At 34.3% G+C, this 26,764-nt stretch overlaps 1 protein-coding gene across 5 annotated transcripts in view; it reads left to right on the forward strand.

Annotated features, from left to right (window-relative positions):
• The window catches only part of MEMO1 (mediator of cell motility 1), a 119,338-nt gene that overhangs the window by 56,208 nt on the left and 36,366 nt on the right, over positions 1-26,764 (forward strand). For 2 of the 5 annotated variants that reach the window (XM_057743504.1, XM_057743505.1), the window contains 4 exons: positions 6-87; positions 10,295-10,363; positions 18,035-18,147; positions 20,436-20,547. In XM_057743504.1, the coding sequence (XP_057599487.1) occupies positions 6-87; positions 10,295-10,363; positions 18,035-18,147; positions 20,436-20,547 (376 nt within the window). Of the gene's footprint in view, positions 1-5; positions 88-10,294; positions 10,364-18,034; positions 18,148-20,435; positions 20,548-26,764 lie in introns of those variants that run through there. The other 3 variants (XM_057743506.1, XM_057743509.1, XM_057743507.1) reach the window with 3 other exon arrangements.

Below are 26,764 nucleotides of genomic sequence, written 5' to 3' on the forward strand. Positions count from 1 at the left end.
TATAGGACCGCAGCTGAATGCACAGCTAGAAGGTTGGCTTTCGCAAGTACAGTCTACAAAAAGACCTGCTAGAGCCATTATTGCACCGTAAGTTTTAAGGGTCTTTACCCAGAATCTTTCATATGTTAATTATTAATAAAGAAAGAGTATCTATGGGTTGAATTAAAAATTAAAAGTCAAATGCTGTATTGAACTGAAGAAGTTATATTCACTACATTTCATGATTCTTGTTACTTTAACTCAAGAATAAAGGAATTGGTTATTTTCTCAGATGCAGAAATTTCAAATTTTATTTTTGGTAATGAAACTGACTTTTAAAATAGTTGTTTATATAAGGTAAACTTGGTAATTTCAGTAGTATTTGGTACAAATGAATAAGTTCTATTTTAAACATTAAAAAGATCTACTTTAGTCACGTAATTTTAAACATAATAAAAAGTGTATTAAACATAATATGGTGCAATATGGAGTAGCAGCCAGATTTTTAGGAGAGGGGTAGGTTTTTTTTTTAAAAGAAGAAAATCTGTGACTATTTTGTCTATGTTACAGGGCCTTTTGAGAACTACAAGCTAGCAAACATACACTTAATTATGTGTCTGTGTACGATATGAATTCAGTTAATTTTGATTTGGTAAATGTTGGAGTTTATGCTATTTCCCGGCAGCATCTTTTATGTGACTTCTATTGAGTTCTGGTTGGTATCTTGATAAATAGTAAATAGTAAAAATAATAATAGCAATCACTTATTAAATAATATGAGAATTAAGTGAGCAAATACACATACAGAGCTTGCATTAATGTTTGGCACAAAATAAGTATTCCATAAATGTTAGGTATTTTATGTACCAAACATTTTGTTAAATACTCTATATGCTCTACCTTGATCTCATTTAAAAGATTCAGGAAGCTTATGCTACTTACCAACTGTGTGATACAAGTTATTTAGTCTCTTGTGCCTTTGTCTCATTGGTAAAATTGGAATAATAATACCTCTGTATAGTTTTTCTAATGATTAAGTGAGCTAATCTTTATAAAATTTTTAGCATAATGACTTGCTATTATTTATTTTGCTATTCAGCAAATATCTACCAGGCTAAATGCCAGATGCTCTTCTTTGTGCTGCTCTTTGAATAAATCAAAATCACTACTCTCATGGTTCTTGCCTTTTAGTATTTGAGGAAGACAGACAATAAATAATTATATTCTGTGTCAAGTGCTGATGGGTGCTAAGAAAAATAAAGCAGATTAGAGGATTGAGAATGACAGTATGAGTAGGGAGTTGCTAGTTTAAATAGGATAGTAAGAGAAGTTCTCCCTGATAAGGTAACAATTGAGCCTAAATGGTGTGAGAGAGGAGTTATGGGGATACCCAGGGAAAAAGGATTTTAGGTTGTGGAACAGCAAGGACAAAGGCTCTGGGGCAGAATATGCTTAATGTGTTTTCGGAAAATCAAGGCCAGTGTAGTTGGAGTGGTGTGTGTAGGGAAGAGTAGTGGATGAGATAGGCTGCTAGCAGGGGCTAGATTGTAGGGAGGCTTTGTAGGAGAACATAAAAACTTTGGTTTTTATTCCAAGTGATATGGCAAGTAATGAGAAGTTTTGAACAGAAAAGTGACACTATCTGACTTAGGTTTGAAAGGGATTACTCTTGCTGCTATATGGACTTTCTGTTTTGTGAGGGCAAGGAGTCCAATGTAGAAGGCTTATTACAGTAGTACAGAAAAGAGATAATATAATGGCTTCGACTGGGAGCTAGAGGTGGAGGTGATGAGAAGCAGTATATTCTGGGTATTTGGAAGGTAGGACCAATAAAGTAGAAGAAGTAGTCAAGGATGACTTAAGTTTTGGCTTGTGAAATTGGAAGTATGCAATTTTGTTTCTACTAATTAAAGGAGAAAAAAAGGGTAGAGATGGGGAGTGGAATTTGAAGTGTTTATATATCTAAGATTTTATTCTACCTGTGTTAATGTTGAAATACCTATTAGGTATCTAAGTGAGGTTTTCAAATTGGCAGCTAGATACATGAATCTGGAGTACAGGGAGGAAGGGCTAGGCTGTATTGGCATATCACACTTATACAGTTAAGTGTATAACTTAAAGCCTAATCAGACTATGATTGCCTAGGGAGTAAGATAGAGAAGAGGTTCAAAGACTAAGCCCTTATAGGCAAGCCAACTTTATTTAGAGGTCTGGATGAAGAGGAGTATTTGCAAAGGAGATTTTGAAGGAGGACCAACGGGGAAGGAGGAAAACCAAGACTGAGTGGTGTCTCTGGGAGGCAAAAGGATGAAAATGTGTCAGGGAGGAAAAGATGATCAGGTGTGTCAAATTCTGCCAGTAGCTCGAATAAGATGAGGATTGATAATTCATAATTGTGTACTGTGGAGATCGCTGGTTATTTTAGTAAGAACGCTTTCTGTGGCGTGTTGGGGATGAAAGCACAGTTGGAGGGGGTTCAAGAAAGAATCAAAGAGGGAAATGAAGACAATGAGTGTAGATTTTTCTCTTTTTTTGAGAAATTTTGTTATAAATCAAGGAAATAGGGCAATGGGAATATGTTGTCAGCAGAGAATTTTTATTTAAGGTGGGAGATAGTAAAGTGTTTATAATGTTGATGACATGATCCAGTAGCGAAAGAAAATTTGATGCAAGGATAAGCTGGGAAGTTTGTATAAGCGAGATCCTTGGTTGGGTGAGAAAATGAATTAGTAATCATCTCTTTGCAGTATCTCATGAGATATGTTCTGTTGTCTTCCCATTACTTTGCTGGTGTTTGACTGTTCTGGTATACTACCTTCCTAGTTAAAACTTGTTTTAAATGTGTGAGCTGAGCTGAATCAACATAAAATTAAAATGAGGTTAGTTGTTCATGAAAAAGTAGCTAGACTTGTTTCCTTCTTGTAGTTAGTTTTAAATTGAAATGTTTGGAAATGGCCTGAGAAATGAAATGTTTGAGCCTAAGTTATAAATATATTGGTTTGTAAAAGATTTCCAAGTTACCTTAGGTTTTAAAATGAATATTTGAAAATAGTTTCGGCTTTGGTGTGCATGTTTCTGCTATATAGTGACTTTGTAGTTTTTATGTATATTTAGGCAGTTTTTACTTTGTTAATATGTGAAAACTTTAAATATAGTCAAGTTCATCTTATTATATGGTTTCCAGAGGCAATTATTTTCCTTTCCAGAGTTACCTTTTGTTTTTTTCTTTAAGGTAGAAAAGCAACAACAAATATTTTATTGTTGTATAGGCACCAAAAGGGTCTGTGTAAGAACGTGCTTGTATAGTAGACAACTTAAAATTTTAAGATTTCTACTTTTATTTCAAATCAAAAACATACTTTTAAAATTTTATAAATTCTAGCTCTCTGGAACCACCTTTTCTTAGATTTTGCCTTCACAGGAATAAATCATACAAGGGTAACCTTAGAAGAACAAACTCAGAACTTAGATAGCACACTTTTGAAAATGCTTAAACAGTTTGCTCATTTTTATATTCACATAGATTAAATAGAATAGTCATTTATTATTGACATTATTAAAAGAATAAATATTGATCCACTAAACCAACTGTTGATCAATCTTAATGAATTCTAATCTGTATAACATATAACCAGGTACCTTTGGGAGAGGGATTCAAAAGAACTTAATTTGACTAAAAATATCCTTTGGTTGAATTTAGAACTACCTTACTTATCTTGAGGCACAGGAGACAGTGTGTAGCCCAGGGATATATATTGAAATGATCTCATGAACTGGGAGTTCCAGAAGCCTTCCTACCATGACTGCTAGATACCTTGATGCCAAAATTGTTGTTTATCTTGCAGTATTCAGGAATAACTCAGCAACCCTTAGAACGGAGCTGTACAGGTATGCGTCACTTAAGAAACGTCTTATTGAATATAAAATTATAAGCAGATAATTGTGGAAGGGGCTTAGTTTGCATGATGAAATTATTTTTTACTGTAAAGCAAAGACAATGAATATTGAAGGCCCCCACCATACATTTAAAATAGAGTTTGATTTCTTAGCAGTTAATCTAGTAGGAATAGTATGGAATAAAGGTTGCTTTAACTTTTCATTGTGTACCTTTTTTTAAATTGACTTTTTTTTACTGTGTGCATTATACCTTTAGTATAAAAACTAGTCTGAAAAATTTAAAAGCTAAGAAACATTTATATAGAAGACCAGGTTGTGTATAGTGAAGCATACCTGTAGAGCTCTACCAGTGTATATCACAAGAGAGTGCATCTTTATAAATTATCTAGTTAATTTAAGTTATTGGAGATTTGCAGTCCTTCTTAATATTAACAAACAATCTTCTAAACAATCTCGTAGTGCGTTCTGTGTTGTGTGTTTGTTTGGCTTTGTTTTTGTTTTGTCTTATTTCCTATCAAACAGTGAAAGGATAGGATATATGTGTATGATAGGCCCTGTGTGTATGATAGGCCAGAAGACAGGCTCCTCTTGTTAGCATAGAGTTCGAGGTAAATCAGGGTAGAAGCCATCAAGACTTTCCCAGCCTTGTTAGTATTAACAAGGACTGGGAGGTTATTCATGACAATATCTCAAGTCATATATACTCTAGCAGTAAAAAAAACCCATCAACGTGCAACACTGTGGTTAGTTTATTCTTACTTGCCTTTTTAGCTCATAATATTCTTTACTTAATATTTGTGAGATTCCATTTGTAAAAAAGATATTCTAAATAATGACTGTCTTACCTGGACTTTTTTTAGATATAATCATCCACTGATTTTTTTAATTGAAGCTGGAATCTTTAGCGCCATTGAGCAGTGCCTGTGAAAGAAAAGAATAAAAGGCTAGGTACAGCAAAATAAAATTGAGAAGGCAATATGGAGGTTGCTGCTTCTGTAAACTGGGGCCAGTTGTCATTCAGGTTGATCCTATATGGTCCCAGGTGTTTTAAAGTTTAGTTTCTAGGTTTGTAGATCATAACTTAAGGTTGCAAACTTTTCTTATTGCTGGAGGAGATCTCATTTCATCTGGTCCAGTCTTATCATTTCATCTAATCCAGTCTTTTATTTTGCAGTTTTTGCTGCTATTCAGTAGAATTAGGACTACAAGAATCTGACTTTGTTGAATTCAAATAAGTGTTCTTTTATTATTCCCTATATCCTCTTTGATGAAAAGGCTTTCATAGAATGTTTAGTAGGCTCTTGGCATTCATAGTTGATACAAGTGAAAGTCCATGTCATGTAGTGATTGGTAATTTTCCTGATGTAGGAATTTGAATTATACCACACTGCTAGGTTGCTGTATAGGAAACTGTCACTTAACCAGTGAATGATTGTGGGCAATGACCTTGCATCCTCATTAGTTGCAGCTCTGTGTGGGGCACAGAAATTCTGGTAGGTTAGGAGCTGAACTTGCTGATGTAAAGGATCTAACGTGTAGGCGTAAAGGGAGAAGCAAAAGTACTCTGTGTTAAAAGAAGGATCAGTTTTTAGAGGCATGGTTTTAGCCTAATGACAAATTATAGATATTAAAGTATAATTTTGTATTTGTTTTCGTGAGAAGTTACACTGAGAACGAGAGTGACCTGTAACAGCTAGCAGGGATGACTTTGTATTAAGGATTTTAAAAACTTTAAAAAGACTGACTTGGACACACTTTTATGATGCATGTTCAGATGTCTATAGAGCTCAAATTTTCATTGCTCTTCTGGCCGTTATACATAAAAGAAAAAAATGTAGTTGTTCCCTTAGCGAAGCCTCCTTTATTGTGAGTGATCCCTTAATGGGACCTGTTTCCACATATATGTAGAGTTATTGATTCTGTTAGCACAAGAAGGGTGTCGGAGCAGAGAATCAGTGGTGAAAGCTGATAGTTACTAAGGCTTTATTCATTACCATATATCTGGGCCAGGATAAAGGAAAGTATTAGAATTTCTCTTCTTTGACTGTGATCTTGGTCCTTTCATGAAGTAGAGTTCCTTACTATGGGGGAGAACAGAGATGGTGTACTTAATGATTAAAAAAAAAGATACACTGCAATGTATTCTCTATCCAACCAAGTTAAGAATCTCCCTCTCTTTTTGCCACTATTTTATCTTTAGTTCAAGCAGACTTTTAAGCGTTCAGCTTCAGAAAGGACTGAAACCATGAAATCTGAGTTCTTACTATGAAAGAAGTTTACCTTAGTCGTGTTTTCAAAACTATCATCCTTCCTTGTAGTCTTACAGGATATATGATTCTGTAAGTATTCTTCCAGTTGGGCTTGTTGCTTTTCCTACTGCATGGACTCCTTCCCTTCTTCCTTCAAATATGTAAAGATCTCTTACGGCGGTTAAGAATGGGTTCTGGAGCTCTACTGCCTGGCTTTAAATCCTGGAGTGCCACTTACTATCTATATGACTTCGAGCAAGTTTCTTAACCTTTCTGCTTAGTTTCTTCATCTGTAAAATGAGAAGAAGAATAATTCCTATCGTATAGAGTTGTTAGGATTAAAAGTAATGCTTTGAGTTATGTAGAAGAGTGCCTGACATGCAGCAGGCACTCAGTAAATGTTAGTTATCACCATTATCATAACTGTCCTCTTCTTTCTCCTTCTTCTTGGTCACTAAGATATGTCAGTTTTTATTTTTAGACTCTAGGGCATTGATTTCTCATCTCCCACTGGCACTTACACCATTCTAGCCCATGACATTCTAGCCTTATGCCAGTTTCCAGGAGAGCTTCATGTAATACCTCCTGTCTCTCACATGTCCTTTGTGCTGTGTTTTCCAGTACATGATAACAGTTTCATATTGTCGTTCCCCTGTTCAAGAGCACTCAGCAGTTTTTCAGTAACTTGTTTTATCAAGCCCAGACACCTCTGTCTGACTCTGACTTAGCATTACTCTCTTGTTCCATTCAGGCCAATTTCATATTTTCTCATTTACGTCATACACTTGGACATTTGCTCATGTTTTTCCTTCAGCCTTTATTCCCTTCATGCCCTTACTCTTCTGTTCTTACTATTTCTGTCCTACCTATACTTCAAGCATCTAATGTTTCTAAGAAGCCTTTCCCACATTTAAGAACTGAGCTTGGTTAGGAACAGCATTGGTAAAACTGGGAGAGATCCAGACTAGAAAGACATGTTGATTTAGAGATTGGAGTATAGATTGGGGTTCAGGGCCTTTAAATTCAAGAAGAGCAGGTAGGAACTAAGGATCCTACTTGATCCTTAGATCTAAGGATCCTAAGATCTTGAAAAGCAGATCTAAGAAGGAAGGACCAGTTTAAGGTATAAGGATTGAGAAGTGGAGGGATGTGAAGTGAGTGACAACTGAGAGCAAAGCAGTGTTAAAAACCCAAATGTCATTCAGGTTTGAGACAGACCAGGGCAGAACCAGATGGATCAGATGGTTTTTAAGGTCCGCATGGCCAGGCAAGACAGTGTATTTCTGAACTGACAGGGTGGAGCCAGTAATGTTAAAATGAGGAATAGGTATTAGGAATCTGAAGTAGTTGGTACTGGTAACTTGGGCACTGAGAGATTGGGGACATAACTGGAAAAAATAGAGCCCCTGGTTAGCCTAGAGTATCAAGATCAGTACAGGATGACAGCAAAACTGAATTTGCTGAGCCACAGAACAACTTACATTACCTTCTGGCTAAGATTAGAACTGGGTTGTGAGAATATTCCTATATTGAGGGAACTTGATAGGCTCACTTGACAGAGTTGTAACAATGGAGTGACTACCATTAATTTGACCAATAAAGCCTTGTGGTTTCAGTGTGCTTAGCGTAAGTCCCATATTACTCTACTCCTAATTAAGCACACTACTATCTTGTATGGCTGTGATTGACTTATGTGAATCTCTTTTTCTGTGTTTATATCTTGTTAGTTCAGATGAGTACCATTTTTAAAATAGAGCTTTATTGGGGTGTGATTATAAAGTGCATATGAAGTGTACAATTTGATGAGTTTCAATGTGTGAAATCATTACCACAGTTAATATAATGAACATATTCATCATCTTTAGAAATTTCCTTGTGCCCTTCTTTACCTCTCCCTTCCCCCACCCTCCCACATCTGCTGATTTACTTTGTCGCTAAAGATTAGTTTTTATTTTCTAGAATTATTTATTTTTATTTTTTAGTTGAAATAGAGTTGGTTTACAGTGTTATGCCAATCTCTGCTGTACAGCAAAGTGACTCAGTTTTACACATATATACGTTCTTTTAAAGATTTTTTATTCTTATTTTTTTATTGTAGAATTATTTAAGTGGAGTCATATAGTATGAACTCTTTGTCTGGCTTCTCTCACTCAGCATATGTATTTTTCTTTATTTTTACCATTCTTTTTTTAGCATAATTATTTTGAGTGTGTCAATATTCATTCCTTTCACTTGCTGAAGAGTTATTTCATTGTATGGATATACTTCAGTTTGTTTATCCATTCATCTTTTGAGAGATGTTTGGCTGTTTCTCTTTTTTGGCCATTGAGAATAAAAATGGGATGAAAAATTGTGTACAAATCTTTGTATGTACATAATGCTTAAAAATTTTTTTTTTAGGAGTGGAATAGCTAGCAGGAGTTATATGGCAGAAGTATGTTTAGCTTTTTTTTTTTAAGAAATTGCCAAATCATTTTCCAAAGCTGTACCATTTTACATTTCTACAAGTACAGGTTGAGTTTCAGTTCTGCATCCTTGCCACACTTGGTATGCTCACTCATTTTCATTTTAGCTTATTTTAATGGGTGTTTAGTGGTAGCTCATTGTAGTTTTAATTTGCCTCTGCTTAGTGACTAACTGATGTGGAGCCTTCTTTTGTGTGCTTTTTGCCATCCCCGTGTATTATTTGATGAAAGTATCTGTTCATATCTTTTCCTATTAAAATTTTTTTTTAATTGTAGTAAAATACACATAACATAAAATTTACCATCTTAACCATTTTTAACCATTTATATAATAGCATTAAGTGCATTCACATTGTTGTGCAACCAGTCTTCAGGGTTCTTTTTGTCTTGTAAAACAGTTACCTGTATTTTTTAAAGTATTAGGTTATTTTGAAATTTCTTTATATATTCAGATATAAATCCTTTATCCGATATATGCTTTACAAATATTTTCTCCCGGTCTGTGTTTTGTCTTTTCAGTTTACTGTGCATTGAAATTGGCCATGATTGGAATTATTTACTCCACATTAATAGGCAGATGGCTGCAAATCAGGACTTTATTTTTTGTTGATTGTACTCAAGACAAGTAATGGGGAAAGGTCAATAATGCAGATTAAACTTAAAATTTTGTTATGTCAGTAACTTTTACGTTGTGACAAGCACAAAAATATGAGGAAGGAAATATGCTTTCTAGTATTTGAAAAACCCTATTGTCTAACAAGCAAAGAAGTCATTTGAGTTGTTGTCAAATGAGTGAAATTCAGATATATGTCTTCATTGTTTTACTCTTGTCATTTGCAACCATTGCTTGGCTGTGGGTTAAAGAGTTCAGCTAAAATTACTGAAGGCATTCTGGGACAATCAGTTGCCTATGCTGAATTTGCAATAAAGAGTATTATATATTTTTTCGTTGTTTGTAAATTGTGTGGTATGTATCTTTTTATTTCAGTAAAATTTATAGTAAGCTTATGTGCATATGTATACATTTTGTTCCTGCAGAGCCTTGTGTTAAACATTTACTGGCCGCACACTAAATAGTAAGCATTAAGGGAAATATTTCTAGACTCACGTAACTTGAGTCAAGAAAGAAAAATGAAGTTCTGAAACAGTCATTGTATGGATGATCAGAGAACCAATGCAAAGCTGAGACCAGGGGATAAAAAGGATGTAGTAGGGAGAGAAAATGAAAGGCATAAAACACAGAAGGCCAGGTCAATTCTCTTACCATTAAAGACATGGAGGGAAGTGAGTTGTTTCTTATAGGATATTTGTTTTACTCTGATTTGACTTGCTCTTGGTCTTGTCATTTTCGGGTATGTAATAGTCTGTTAATGGTACTGAAGAGGAATGTTAAAAACTCATGTATTATTAGCGTCACATTAGCAGCTTCAGGTAAGCCTTGAATATCTCCAAATACAGTTTTCCTTCAGACTAAAAAAATTACAAAATACTTTTTAACATTTAAAATTGGAACACAGAACAGTGATGTGTTCCCTGTTATCTTCTAGAAGTTGCATTATTATCTATCAATACATTGCTTTTTAATCTGTACACGTAATTCTGTTGTTTACCATAATTATTATATTTCTTTCAAAAGTTTTTTTTTCCTCAGAATACCTTGATTTTGAATCTGATGATTAAGTTAAACATTTTTTTGTTTTGTAGCCACGCAGGGTATACATACTGTGGGTCTTGTGCTGCTCATGCTTACAAGCAAGTGGATCCATCTCTTACGTAAGTAATATAGTTAGATACCGTTTTCATTAGGTAGTTGGGAATTATATCATAATTGCTTTGCCACTGAAGTAATTGTTTTGCATACTTCTTATATACTTGATTTTAAGAATTTGACTTTATAAATTTGATTATACCGTATATAGGTTATGAAAAGCTTTAATACTATTTTTTATTATCTGAACATTTAGTTTTTACCTTCCCTTTGGTTGGTAAAATGTTTAGTTCTGGAAATGTTGGAGATTAATACAGCATGGTGATTTATAAGAAATATATATTTGGTCACTTAGATGATCAAAATATATTTCACATATATATTTAGTCTTTTTTCACAGTTACTGGCTCACAGCTCCCAAAACCCTTGGAATTTCCTAAATGGTGAGAGTGACAAAGGTGTCTCTTGTATGTTAATGAGGTGACTTTTGGACCCCACCTAAGGATGGGGCTGGTTGCTAGGATAACCAACCTTTTGTTTAGAGGGCTTGACTTTTCATTCCCACTCCTGACCTTCTCTGGGGAGCGGAGAGGGCTTGGAGGTTGAACCAATCACCGTCATGACTATGTAATAAAGCCCCATAAAAACCTAAGAGGACAGGATTCGGAGAGCTTCCAGGTTGGTGAACACGTGGAGATTTGGGGAGAGCGGCGTGCCTGGAGAGGGCATGGAAGGTCCTGGCTCTTACCCTTTACTTTGCCCTATGCATCTCTTCCATTTGGCTGATACTGAGTTAGATCTTTTTATAATAAAGCAGTAATCTGGTAAGTGAAATATTTCTCTGAGTTTTGTGAGCCGTTCTTTGATTTGTAACTGGCCTGTCAGAAGTACAGATAACAACTTGGGCTTATGATTGGGATCGGAATTGAAATTCAAGGAGGTGGTTGTTGGAATATCCCATCTGTAACCAGTCACACAAGTGACAGCCTGGGCTTGTGACTGGCATCTGAGGTGGGGGATGCATGTGGGTGTGGGGACATTCTTGTAGGACTGAACCCGTAACCTGTGGAATCTGATGCTGTCTCAAGGTAGATAGTGTCAGAATTGAGTGTACCCCCTCTGCCACCCCCATAAATGCACACCGTGGAATTGGGTCCAGGAACATTAACAATTAAATATTTTGGTTTTTAAATTTTCTTTGAAAACCTGGAAATGAATACTTTTAAGAAAAATTCAAAGCCCTTTGTTCTATTTTAATCAGTTTATAATTGAAAATTCTTTATTGTACTTGTTAAGTTGTGGTTAATGAATGAAGAATAATTTTCCATTGACAGGATAAGGTACCTGAATTATTTTAGAATCTGACAGTGAATTTAATATGGTGTTTGAAGTATATTAGCTCTTAATAATTTAATGACAGCTCTGAAATTAGCTTAAAAAAGTCTTTCTGGCAAGTTGAGACTGAGTTGTATACTACTCTCTAAAATGAGAACCTTGTGAACTTTAAGAGCTTAGTATACCAGTCTTTAAAATAAGAAACTTGTGAAATTTCAAAAGTTTCTGCTGGAAATAGCCACCCAAATTACTTAATTTGCTGACCAGCATTTTATTTAAATAGTTAATTCACTACATGTGAACCAGTATCAAGTTCTAGTCTATATTGCCTGTTGTACATACATTGTGTGAATACGTGAAATTGGTCATTTTAATTCTGTAAAATGTTGATTGTTAGGTTAGACCTGTACTAGTAGAGTTGAAATATAATCATTCCGGAGTAACTCACAACAGCCATGAGTTTAAAAAGAAAATTTCACCCACAGCTTACTCCTTTGCCTTTGAGCAATTTGTTCAAATTGTTAAAACAAAAAAGCTGCTCTCTTTTGTTTTTATGTAGTATGCTCTGCACATTTTATCAGGCCATTGTTGAAAATTATTTTTTGGTAAGTTTTTAATAATAAACAAAATAATAATATTGCCAGGTTGATGAGGTTTTGATTAGCTCTGCCTCCTTTATGATGTTTTGAGGAGGATCTTTAACAAATATTTCTTAATGCCTAGTTAATGTATAATTTTAACTTGTTTCATGAATAAGAGTAAAATAGAAATTAGATTGTAAAGCTTTTCAGAAGTTTAATTTGACCCTGGGCCTATAAACCAGCTATAATCAAGGATAGTTTACATATTAGCCTTTTCCAAACCTTTTTCTATTTAGCAGAATTTTTTATTGATGATGATATGTGCTAAAAGGGTACCCCTGAATTAAATTTGGCCTAGGAATATATAGAGAGCCTATATTGATATAAGTGGAAGTTGTGTGTTAAATAAGTTTATGGACAGTGAAAATGGAAGGGAAAAAAGTAATTAAAAGGGAAGAAAGTTAAGGACTAAGAAGGTGATGATAAAGGAGATCAGTAAAAAAGGCAAATGATGGATGATGATGTGATCAGCTTATTTTTGTAATTAGTATATAGTAATTGAATTTTTTTTTTTTTGCCTTTTTTTTTCTTTTAGATCTTTACTGGAGTATAATTGTTTTACAATGTTGTGTTAGTTTCTGCTGTTCAACAAAGAATAATTAAATTCTGAATAAATAAATTTGAAGGTCATAGTGTTAAAAATAATCACGGACAATCACAGTTGTTCTCTTTTGAAAGTGCCCCTCCCTGAGATTTGCTGTGTCTTCAGAATTCTTTGAGGAAACAGGGAAAACATTCTTTTGGGAATAATAAGTCTAGAGAAAAAATAACAGTCCAAGACAGAGGTTAAATTTAACACCATTAGTTTCCATTCTTACTTCCCCATTCTCTATATGTCAACCAGGATCATCTTTTGTGCTTATACTTTGAATGGATCTTTTATCTTTGCATGATTTTGTAATATCTCGCATGAACATTTGGAAAATATTTGTTCATTGAGTCATGCAGATCTTTCGAATGTTCACATTTCATCATACAATGTAAAAAAAATCATGTTTGTTAATATCAGCACCAATTTCATTAGAAAAATCTTTAATTATTGGGAAGCTGTCAATCTCACAGTGATACAAGTTTTGCAAAAGTCTGATTTTCACCTAGAAGTTTCAGTTTTATCATTGACAATGGATATGTCAAGTGTTTTTTTTTGAAGTGTCAGGCTCATTTTGTTCATTTTCTAGAAAATTTCTGCCAGATACCTAAATTGGAGTAACTGCAGTTTGTCTACAGTCATTTTTTGAAGTAAAAATTGTGTTCCATGGAAAAAAAAGTCTACTTTAGCTCGCAATTCAAAATCACACAAATGCTTTTTCCTTGAGATGTACTTCTGTATGCAGCAGAAGTGCTTTATGCATTTGTCACCACAAATTGAATGCATATGGTCATACAGAATATTTTTATAAAACTGTACTCAAAGTTTAAAATTTAATGAAATTAAGTGAGACTGACTTTTTTTTTAAATTTTATTTATTTATTTATTTATTTTTTATTTAAAAAAAAAAACAGTATGGGTGAAGGTGAAGAATACATGACTGCTGTTCAGTTTGATTCCATTACCTTGATTATGGCCAGCAGTTTACCCAGTCTTACTTTTGTACCACGAGTGCAGATGTTAACACATTAAAAAGGCAAATAACTTCTTTGTATTATTATGAAAATAGTTTTGGTTTTGTGGACTCCTTGAAAAAGGGTCTTGTGAACTCACAGTTACACTTTGAGAACTGCTGCGATTCAGGGTGATTGGATTTATACTGTGGGTAAGGTGTTGGAGAAGGCATCTCTGGGGAAATGATTTTTAAGCCAAGCAAAAGAAACAATTACAGGTGAAAAAGCTTTGAAATAGGCAAAGGTATTCTTGTCATCAGGGAACTGCAAGGAGACCAATGTGCATAAAGTACTGAGCTCCAAGGGGGGAAGATTAACACAAGAAGGGGCCGGTTCATTTGAGACTTTAGAACCCGTTTTAAGGACTTTGTATTTTATCCTCTGACCATGAAAAGCCATTGAAAGACTTTTTTTAAAGAACTTTTATTGAAATATAGTTGACATACAATAATCTGCATATATTTAAAGTGTACAATTTGATACTTTTTTTCATATTAGTAATGTATATATGGCAGTCCCAATCTCCCAATTCATTCCCCCCCAACCTTCCCTGCCATTGAGACTTTTTAAGCAGGGGAGTGATATGATCTGATTCATGTTTTAGAAAGAGTAATCTGGCTGTTTAAGGAATTTTTAAAATGATACATTTAATTAAGTTCTTTCCCATATTTATAGTTGCAAAGTCTTTTCCTGCTACTAAAACTTTAATTAAAAACTGGAACTCAGGATGTTACTTAGATAGTAACTTGGTTTTGATTCATGTCTTTCAGAAAATCTTGCAGGGCAGAAAAAGAATGCCAAAAGGAATCTTCTTTGAGGCCACATGACAGTTTATTCTTTAGTTAAAATATCTCCACTTACCAGGAAACACTTTAAAAAAATTACTTGTGTTCCATTATTTAGTATAAGTAGTTGAATGTTTATGAGAACAGACACTCAGGTAGCTCATGTATTGGGTGCACAGACTACATACACTCCTCATAGTAAGAAACTCCACAAATGTGGATTCTCTGGAGGTATTATTATATGTGAATTACATTTATTTCTGAAAGAAAGCCTACTGATTTTTTCCTGTTCCTTTCATATTAAAGATTTCTTTTACATGTATGGCAACAGTGATTATATGCTAATATTTAAAAGTTACTCCCTAAAGACAAAGCGCTTTGTAATTAATTAAAGGGAGAGAGAGTGGCATTACTTCCAATGCTTATATTACTAGTTTCTCTCGAGAATATTTGTACGGCCTTGATGTTTATGGATCTAGCAATCTAGGGGAAAAAAGAAAATGCATTATCATTTATTTACACTATTAATTGTCTTGTAGCATATAGCTAACACAGAGACTCATTTGGAGATTACTCCTTGTTCAGTGTGCACTTTCTTTTTTCTTCTTTTCATTGATACTTAGCCTTTTTTGGGTTTTTTTGGGGGGTATATCACTTTTAAGGGTTTTAGACTGATGGGACCTAAATCTCTTTTTTCTTATTATTTCTCTTAACTAAATGTGAAACTTCACTATGTTGCTTTTGGGTGAGTTTCAACCTTTGGGTACACAGTTGGGTAATTCAGACTGTTTGGAGCTCTTTTCCCTACCAGACTTTATCTTTTCATTTAGGTTGAGTCTCACAAAAAGGCAAGCAAGATGAATAGTCAGGTATTAGAGGAGGCAGACTTCGGGTCTTTATTTCTGGAGTAATGCTCATCTTTTAGCCACTGCTAGAAGAACCTTATTATACTTACCTATGAAATATATCTATGCCTAGATTTTTTTTTTTTTTTTTTTCTTCTGGCTGCTTTGGGTCTTCCTTGCTGTGCATGGGCTTTCTCTACTTGCGGCGAGCGGTGACTGCTCTTCGTTGCTATGTGTGGACTTCTCAGTGTGGTGGCTTCTCTTGTTGCAGAGCACAGGCTCTAGGCACACGGGCTTCGGTAGTTGTGGTGCATGGGCTAGGTAGTCATGGCTTGTGGGCTCTAGAGCACAGGCTCAGCTAGTTGTGGCACACAGGCTTAGTTGTTTTGCGGCATGTGGGATCTTTCTGGAGCAGGGATCAAACCGATGTCCCCTGCATTGGCAGGCGGATTCTTAAGCAGTGCACCACCAGGGAAGTCCCAGCCTAGATTGATTTTTGAAAGTCATTTCATATTTTAATTGCATATTCTGAATTTCCTAGGTGTGTTCTGATTTTAAGTATTCTTTCCCTTTCTCTTTTCATAGACATGCATTCCTCAATTGTAAAAATGCTTTTTTTTCCTTACTTGATTTTTGATTCATGTAATACCTGTCCTTAAGCAAGTTTCCTAAATACTTAGATTTACCGTTATCTGTGTCCCACATTAGACTTTAATTTAAAAAACTGTGGTGATTTATGTGCTGTTAAGATAGGAGAACATAGTGGTATCTTTTGTTCATTTAAGAATCTATAGATTTGATACTTTTTTTTCTTAAATGGTTATTGAGTTGATCACAGAGATGATAAGAAGTGAGTATTAGCAGGGAAGGTGAGGAAAAGGATTATGTTTCCTACTAGAAATGGCCTGTGGGTGAAGTCTTACATGTGTGCTCTGAGTAACATCTTGAGGGTTGCAACATCTTGAGGAGATTTTGGGACTAAACTGAGGATCACCTTTTCCTTGTCCACATCTTTCTTATCCACCACCACCCACAACAACCCATATGGCAAGTAAGATATAGCCAACAATAGGTTAATTTTCTTAGCTGTAATAGAATTCTATCAAAATAAATATATTGCTAAAGCACACATTCCTTGGCCTGCAGGTTTTTGATATGAAAGAGATATAGCTCTATGTCTCAGTCTTTGCATTTTTGTCCATTAATTGAGCAATGAGTAGCACTTAATTTTCTAGGTACATAGCTTACATATATTCCTTTTTTTCTTATAGTTTTGGTTCTTTTGGATCTGTAAGTTTGTGTGTGTGTGTATGTGTGTGTGTGTGTGTGTGTGTGTGTGTGTGTGGTGGGGAAAGTTTTGTTTGTATGAATCTGGAAGAAACAGACAATGGAGTGTTTTGGAATTTAGATTGTAGAGATGTTTGAGATAAAAGGAGAATAAGGTAATTTTACTCTTGATGTTAAGATAAAGAGATTGTAAAGATTTAAGCTACAGTTTAGCCCAGTTCTTTTCTTTAGCCTACAGTGCAAATAACACATAATTAAGTTTCTTTGTTTTTGAGAATGACTTCTACTTGAATGGGAACAGAGAAAGCTTATTACACAGAGTTCTTCTCAACAAGATGCCTTTTTTATTCTGCCATGGAAGAAATGTGGAAACAGTTTTTTCAGAATGCTTCTTTGTAATGATATTTTGGATTTTTAGAATTTATACTATTATGTATTTTTATTAATGTTGTAGGCAAGTTTAGAATGTGTTATCATTTTGAGATTTTATTTAATAGCTGAAATGTTTAAAATTCAGTTAATGTAGCTATTGAAAATCTTTTGTATCCTAGCTATTGTGAATATAGAGGTGATTTTAAGCATAGTTGGTTGTTTTACTGTAGATAATTAGTAATTGGTATTTCCAGGTGTTGAACATGGTTCTTTTAAAGGCCTTCCAACAGCGATAAGGAATTGAACTTAATTAACTGAGGAGCAAGTCATTGGTAGGAACATTAGTTTGCTAGTGCTGCCATAACAAAGTACCATAAACTAGGTGACTGAAACAACAGAAATTTATTTTCTCACAGTTCTGGATGCTGGAAAATCCAAGATGAAGGTGTTGGCAGGGTTGGTTTCTTCTGAGGCCTCTTCCTTGGCTTGCAGATGACTGCCCTCCTGATGGCTCTTCACATGGTGGATCACCTCTCTGTGCATGTGCACCCCTGATGTCTCTTCCTCTTCTTATAAGCACACCAGTCATATTGAATTCAGGCCTCACCTAATGACCTCATTTTAACTTAATCACATCTTTAAAGGCCTTATCTCCAAATAGGTTCCATTTTGAGATACAGGGGTTGGGACTACAGCATATGATTTCAAGGGAACACAATTTAGTACATAACACTAGATAATGAAATCAGTCAAAAAAGGAAAACAATATTACATGTAATTTTAAAAAATTACTTATTTTTTCCTTTTTATTTAATAAAGTTTGTGTAGAAGTGCAATTGTTCTGTGTTTTTTTGTTGTATATCTCCTAGCCGGAGAATTTTCATCCTTGGGCCTTCTCATCATGTGCCCCTTTCTCGATGTGCACTTTCCAGTGTGGATATATATAGGACACCTCTGTATGACCTTCGTATTGACCAAAAGAGTAAGTATATAGAAATCTTATAGCTTGTAAACAGCTAAAGTTTTAAAAAATAGGAATTATAAGTTAATTTAGAATTAAAAGTATGAATATCATAAGTAATATTTGAATTTTAAAAATAAAATTTGTTGTAACTAATCTGCAGAAAACAAAAACTAAGAAAGAAAATCTTCCATATGCCTAAAGGACAACTACAGTTTTTCTGCCAGCCACAAAAATCTGTCAGGTCCATCAGTCTTTGGATTGTAGTGGTTACATTTATAGTCAGGGAAGTACCATGTACTCACTGTACCGTGAGACAAGAAATTGGTACCCACAACAACTTGTTGAAAGATTTTGGACATGTTAGTCTGCCCCGTGTGTAACAATTACCTCATATTAAATGAGTAATGGTGATAATGACTCTGTCTCCTCATATATGATTTTTATGGGAAAAAAATGAGACTGTAGTTGTGAAACTCTGCAAGAAGGATGCTACATAAATCTTGTGTGTTTTATTTTTAAAACATATCTATTATTTTGATTTTTTAAATAGGATTCCAGAAATCACAGTTTTTATATAGTTGTGTCTCATTTTGTACATTGAATGTGTAAAGTAAAACCATTTGACTTTTAATAGTATTTTTGGAGGAATGGGTGAATATAGTTTTAAAAACACCGAACAATACAGAGACTGCTATAATACGCATGAACTTATCCAGACTTGACTCAGAATTTCCCCTCATCTGAACTCAATTTGCATTCCCAAAAGTACCACAGCCATGAACTTGGTGTGTATCCTTCCAGTTCATCAAATTGTATTTTAAGTATGTTGAGTGTTTCAAGAAATTTTGCAACAAATTCTTCTGTAGAGTGAAAGAAGCCATTTGCAAAGGAAATGATCACCTTTTTCTTTAATTTTTAGGCCTAAATTTTCATAATTTGGGGTTTTAAATATTATAGAATACAAGCAATTTGTTAAGATATAGCTTATTAATGAAACTGGAATATTACTAGCCTTACTCCCTGGAATGGTTTTAGGGTACACACTTTTAAAATATTTAAAATGCTTTTAAAATTTTTATTTTTTCTTCCGGTTTTATTGAGATATAATTGACGTACAGCACTCTACAAGTTTAAGGTATACAGCGTAGTGATTTGACTTTACATGCATCATGAAAAGATAAGTTTAGTGAATATCCATCATCTCATATAGATACAAAATTAAAGAAGTAGAAAAAAATATTTTTTCCCTTGTGATGAGAGCTCTTAGGATTTACTCTCAGCAACTTTAGTATATAACATACAGCAGTGTTTATTATATTTATCATGTTGTACATTACATCCCTAGTACTTATTTATCTTATTACTGGAAGTTTGTACCTTTTTACTACCTGCATCCAATTCCCCTTCCCCCTGGGACACACTTTATTTTAAAACCTTGTTGGGGTATTCAGAAAATTTTGATTTTGGATAGCTTGGCAATGAGGAATGGAGGATTTTTAATCAGGTATAATTTTATGGGGAAAAAGTCATACCGTTATTTGTTTCTTTGATATTGGTTAACCCATTTAAGGATGTAGTTATAAAAATGCTGGTTCTGTTCAATGATAAAATAAAAAATTCTTATATATTTTTTACATATTAAATTTCTTCATTTTCTTTTTATATATTATAATATCTACTTTTAAGAATAATTCATCAGAAGGGTCTGAATTACTACTAAATCATTTAAAAATTTTTAGATCATTTAAGGGCTGGTACTGTGGTAAATTTATATTCCAGTCTAGCTCACGGGCTTAATTTTTAATGTTGAGGAAAATAGCATTCTCAGTAGGAATTTTCTTTTCTTAGTATGACAGGAACCTATACATTTTATTAAAAAACAAAACAGAACTCAAAAACTATATTATTAACCTCATGAGTAAGTAGACCAGGGGATTTTTCCATATTTCAGTAAGAGTTCTAATCAACTGTTTTTGTTAGTATCTACCAACTGATTAAGGTCAAGAAAAAGCTTAGACTCAGAGGTGATTTTAGATATAACGAAAGGAACTGATGAGAAATTTAAATTATTTTTTATGTAACTATGTAACACATGAAAATACTGAGTAAATCATTACGTCTTACTGTTTTGTCTGGTATGTAAGAAGCTAGTTGTTTTTTCCTTTTTTTTTTTAACTAAAAATGGAGAATATTATGTGGTGCTTTTGTCTCTTGCCAAAGCATGTAGTTTTATATTACTGGGTAGAGTCTCACAGGGTAAGGATATACATTAATATTTTTGTTTTACTATATTTTGAAATCTCTAGTTTACGGAGAACTATGGAAGACAGGAATGTTTGAACGCATGTCTCTGCAGACAGATGAAGATGAACACAGTATTGAAATGCATTTGCCTTATACAGCTAAAGCCATGGAAAGGTATATTAATTAATATAAGAAATCCCAGAGAAATCATGGATATTAATTTCTTTGGACTTATTTTAAATAGGGTAAGATAATCATTAGGGTAAAGAGATTTTAAAACTTTTGTTGAAATGAAATAAAAATTTGGGATTGGATTTTCTGAATGTGGCTTGAAGTTGGTTTTGAATAGGTTGCCTATGAAGGCTAAACGTATGAAGTGGCCTGGTTGTTTTATTAGGTAGAAATAGTACAGAAAAAACCCTAAACAACAACGTGTGTGTGTGTGTGTGTATTGGTTTGCCTCTTATCTTATTCATTACACAGTCATTTAGCTCAGAATAACAATTACATTCTTTCATGGTACAGTGCTATAAGTAAGTAATCATAAAAGTTTAGATTTGGAAGTAACTTAGGTAATTTATTTCAGCCTTATCAAAGTACATGAATCTCTATTATAAAAGAGATTATTATATAATAATATATAATAAAATATGGATCTGTTATAAAAGAGATCTGTGTTATAAAAAATGCTTGACAGATTATTATTTGGTACCTGCTAAAAGGTCTAGTGATAAGGTGCTCACTCGACTATAAATAGAGTGAAGATAGGGACAATATTTATTTTGTTTTCCACTTATACTCCAGTGCTTAGCACAATGCCTGTCACATAGTAGTCGTTAATTTATTTTGGTAAAATGAAAGAATTGTTTTAAGAGCTTTCTTTCTTCTTTCAGGGCAGTATTCAAATTAGAAAGTTTTCCTTATGTAGGTCACATTTCTCTAATTTTTTTCAGTCATTTCCTTTATTTGGACTTAATATTCCATATGTAGTTTGAGTAGTTCTAAATATGGTGAGATTATTCCTTCTCTGGTCCTCATTACTGTATTCTCTTAGGAAAATAAGTGTGCATCTTAGGTTTTCAGCAAATATTTGTTAATTAAATGTGCTAATGAAGTCCGAGATTACATAAACAGTTTTTATGCTGGTATGGCTTACTCTATTGTCTGATATACTTGTGGTCGCTCAAACCCGAAGGGTTTTTTATACTGATAAGCTGAATTGTTTTCTCCTCTTATAGTTTTGTGGTTGATTCTTTTTAACCCTAAATGTGTATGTCTCTTCAATTACTTCTGTTTAATTTTTTCATGTTGGTTTTATTCCATTATTACCATTTTGGGGGTCATTTCCACTCTTAATTCTGTTATCAAAGTATTATTTACTTCTCTCAGTCTTATGTTATCCACTTCTTTCACAATGATAACTATGAGGAATTACATAAACCTGAAGAAGTTTCCAAAAATAGTGTGATATTAAATTATAAGCAGTATAAGTTCAGGTTAATTGTGTTTTACTACATTCTAATTCTTCAGAAATTATTAAACCAATATAGTCTTTAGTTTTTGGAATGCTAGTATAATCAGAACATCCCATTTTTCAACTACATAGGACAGTAGAAAACTTTTGTTATTTGCTGAAATGTTTGTGTATTTTGTCATGAGAAAATATATTTTAGACTTAATAAATTTCAATACAATAGAACCAGTAAACTGCCAACAATATCTTTAAGGAATTTTTAATAAAATAACATTTTTGTTGTTATTTCATAAGTAATAAAACAGGTGTAAATGTGGAAATTTAGGAAAATCGAAATTTGAAAAGTGAACAAAATTTTTGTTCATAATTTCCTGTTAAATACTGTTAAATAACCACTTTTAAGTATATCACTTCTCAAGAAAACCTTCCTTCTCAGATTACATTAGGATCCCTAATACTGACTCTTAGAAAGTACCCAGTACTTTGCCTTTGTAGCCTTTCCTGCACTCACAACCTGTATCAGTTATTCATTAATGAGTAACAAATTGCCTCAAAAGTTAGTGACTTAAAATCATAACTATTTTATTACTCACAATTTTGGGGTCAGGAGTTTGAGTAGGGAATACCTTGCTCTGGTCATACAGGATACTGACTGAGATGGCTGGAGTGGGCCTTGAGGATTCAAGATGGCCTTAGTGCTGGCTTTTACTTGGGATACTTCATTTATTCTCTAGATGGCCTGTTGGTCTCTCCTCTTGACCTCTCTCTAGAAGGATAGTCTGGATTTCTTTATGTGGTGATTCTGGATAACAAGAGAACAAGACCAGAAGTTTCTTGGCCCATTAAGGCCTAAGCCTGAAACTTCATAGCATCATTTCCATTGCATTTTGTTTTTCAAAGGAGAAAAAGATGCCACCACTTGATGGGAGGAGTAGCATATGTGTAAAAGAGCAGGAGGAATTGTTGGCAGCCATCTTTGCAGATGGACTACCACAGTTCTTCTTGTGGTGGACAATTCACGTTTTTCCAACACGGAGGATACCCCCAGCTCTCCTAAGATGCCCAGAAATCTCATCCAGTTATGACCTCAGGTTCAAAGTCCATTATCTTATGATCTGCATTAGGTTGGGAGGTGGATGAGGCTCCTTGGGTATAGCTCTTTTTGATTTGGATACTTGTGAACTAAAAAGGCAAGTCTCCCCCTTGCCCTTCCAAAACACTTGCATACAGTTTTGAGACAAGGACAGTTAACCACTCCCATTGGAGAGTGAAAGAATGGGAAGCATGTAGTAGTCTCTGGTCCAAAGCAGTTCTGAAATCTAACCAGGAAACAGAAAATATCCTTGATTATGGCTTGGTTCTGTCTTCTGGTAGTGGCTTCATAACTCATTACAGATGGTCCCTGACTTACGATGGTTCCACTTATGATTTTTCGGCTTTATGATGATGTGAAAGTGATACACATTAAGTAGAAACTGTGCTTAGAATTTTTAATTTTGATCTTTTCCCCGGCTAGCAATGTGTATGATACTCTCTCATGTTTCCAGACAGTGGCAGTGAGTCACAGCTCCCAGGCAGCCACGTGATCACAAGGGTGAACAACCAATGCACTAAAATCCTTCTGTATCCAGACAACCATTCTCTTTTTCATTTTCAGTACAGTATTCAATAAATTACATGAGAAATTCAATACTTTATTGTAAAATAGGCTTCGTGTTAGGTGATTTTGCTCAACTGTAGACTAATGTAAATGTTCTAAGCATGTTTAATGTAGGCTATGCTAAGCTATGATGTTTAGTAGATTAGGTGTATTAAATGTATTTTTGACTCACAATGGGTTTATTGAGACTTAACCCCATTGTAAGTCAAGGAAGATCTGTATTATCTTAGCTCTTGACTGGATCCTTTCGTCTCTTGGCTGTCCTCTCTGAGTCATTTACTTTTCCATAAGAAATGGGCTTTGTTTGCATCTGAGTAGCAGTTTTAGTCTGTTTCATATATGTGACAGTTTAAGAACCCAAAGGCCTCTTTTCATTTGGAACAGTGTTTTGTTTTGTTTTTCAGTACAAACTGATTGAATTCCCTTAAACACTTTGTGGGTTTTCTATATATCAGATTGTAGGTGCATTCCATTAGACAAAAGTCACATCCACAGTTCTTTCTGAGACAGGATTGTTGCTACTTTGGATCCCAAGTTAGGGGTCGGTACTTTCTTAGAAGCCCTTTTGCTACCTGAGAGAGTATACAAGCACTGTCCTAAGTCTTCCTGAGGTCCTAACACATTTTATTTATTTTTGTTTGTTTGTTTTTTTGGCACATGGGCTTAGTTGCTCCGTGGCATGTGGGATCTTCCTGGAGCAGGGATCGAACCTGTGTCCCCTGTATTGGCAGGTGGATTCTTAACCACTGCGCCACCTAGGAAGCCCTAACACATTTTAGAGATGTGGTTTTGATTTGATGACTGAGCCCATGTTCTTGGTAGCACTCTGGATTTGATCTTTGTCCTTATGCTGCTTCTTTGACAGTCTTTTGCGATCTATAGAGGCTAGCAATGAGAAGCAGTTATTTTCCAACCAAGCAACTCCTAGTTAGAAATATGTCTTTTAAATTCTGCTTATAATTCTTTAGCTCATGTTTTTCTTCTTGTACCTTCTCATACTTGGCTATAAAGAAGCCACTGACACTTTGAATATTTTGTCTGGAAGTCTTCTTCACTAGATCTATGGATTAACTACATGTATTTTTAATCTTCTAAGTTATGTCATATGACAGTTATGCAAATTGTTCTGCCGGTAAATAATATGGATAACCCATTTCTCACCTCCTATAGCAGTGTCCTTACTGTTCGTCCAGTTTCCAGGCTCCTTATTGCCCTTTCAGCTTCCACCTATCTCTGTGTCCCCAAAGCCAATATTATATTTTTTAGGTTTCTCTTATAATAATACACTTTCCAGGTACCATTTTTTGGTCTGAGTTTGTCTGTTGCAGCATGGTACAGCACCTTAAAGTGCCTTCTTTTTTTTTTCTTTCTTTGCTCTTATGATTCTTTGGGCTAGAAATCTGGTCAGGGATGAGTGGCAACCAGTCATCTCTGTTTCATCTGCTGCCAGTTGAGACAGGTTGACTTAGGCTACAGGTTCCAAGGTGGTCTCACTTTCTGTCTGGGGCTGTGATGCAGGTTGTCTGGTAGGCACCTTAGTTCTCATCTTGGTGCTGTCTCCACATGTTCTTACTCTTCCTTCAGGGCCTTTCTCTTACACATGGTTCCCTTTCCTGCTGGATTATCCTGAAGTACATGGCAGTTCAGGGTAACAAGAAAGCAAGTAGAAACTTCTAGGCCTCTTAATATTTAGGCTTGGAACTGGCACAGTATCACTTATGCAGCATTCTACTCGGCAAAGTAAGTTGGAAGGCTAGGTTCAAAGGGAGGGAGAAATTGACTCTATACCTAATGGGAGGAGTGGCATGAGCATTCAGAAGTGGGAGGAATTTTGGTGATTATATTTGTAGACAGCCTACCACAGTAGCACTGCAGTTAAATAGATATATATATCTCTATTTCCCTTCTCTGGTACTTCCCTAACCTATTCCCTTCTCCAGGGCAGCTAGTCTACCCTGTATGTTCTGTACTCATCTCAGTACCTGGTACACAAAAGGATCTCAATAATTAATTGTTGAATAAATTAATAACAGTCTATTTTTAATACTTTTATTAAATGTTCTTCCAAAAATGAGGTCAGATGTTTTTTTATTAACTGCTTTTCATATCATGAGCCTATTCCCATGTCATTTTTTTACTCCTTTTTAATTGGGTATACATAGGACTTTCTAGTATATGTCTATGTAATACTTCAATTGACTGTTTTAATTTTAAAACTTTTCCCTCATTTTTCACTATTATAAAAAATTATTGCAGGTTAAAAATTAAATATCTAAGATATTATTTATAATTCTCTGTTATTTGAAACAGATTTAAAAATGATATTCTGTAGAGGTTTTTAAAAAAATAGTGAGTAATATAGAGGAGAAAACATAAAATGAACCATAATCCCCTTGCGCAGTTAATTCCGTTGACATTTAAAAAATGGATGTATATGGTGGAAAAGTATAAACAGCATCAAGAAGGACAAAATGAGCAATGAAAGCCTCTCTCCTTCTCAACAATTGTTTACTGACAGTAAAAATTATTACGGGTATGCTAACATATATGTATGCATGTGTATGTTTGTGTATATATAAGATTTATACATACATGTTTTGGTGCAAATTAAAACATGAAAACAAGAGATCATATCTTAAGTATTTGATTCTAATACTTTTTTCCATGCATTATCTTTACTATTGAAATTCATAATTTTTAGTATTGCATATAATTGCATTTGAGACAGTTAAGTTGGGGTATGTAGAAATCGTTTATCTTGAAAAAACTGTTCACTCTTAAAATTAACATGATCCCACCTCTTCTTTTTCTTTGCATTTTACTCCTTTCAGTTACCTTTCCCCTCTTTTATTCCTTTCTCTGTATCATTCCCATTTACTCTTAGTGTACAGTTTAAAATTTTAATTGAGTTTTGGAATAACTTACATACTGTAAAATGTACTCTTTATGGCATAGAAGTCTGTGAATATTGACAAGTGCAGAGCTGTAAATATCCACCACCATCAAGATATGGAAAATTCCTTTGCCCCAATTTCAATGCTTTTTTGTTCAGAAAAATGTGCAAAGTAAATATAATTCTGTAGTAACTTTCATTGAGAAATATGGCACTATAAAAATGTTCATGTTCACTGTAAAAATATCATTATTATCTTTTTAGCCATATAATGCTTTTTGTTACTACTAATATTTTGGAATATGGGCAATTTGAAAGCACATTATAGTGTATTTAAATCTGTTTCATCTTAGGTTTTAGGTTC

Source organism: Hippopotamus amphibius, chromosome 7 (genome assembly GCF_030028045.1).
Source record: "Hippopotamus amphibius kiboko isolate mHipAmp2 chromosome 7, mHipAmp2.hap2, whole genome shotgun sequence".
In the NCBI taxonomy this organism is placed as follows: domain Eukaryota; kingdom Metazoa; phylum Chordata; class Mammalia; order Artiodactyla; family Hippopotamidae; genus Hippopotamus; species Hippopotamus amphibius.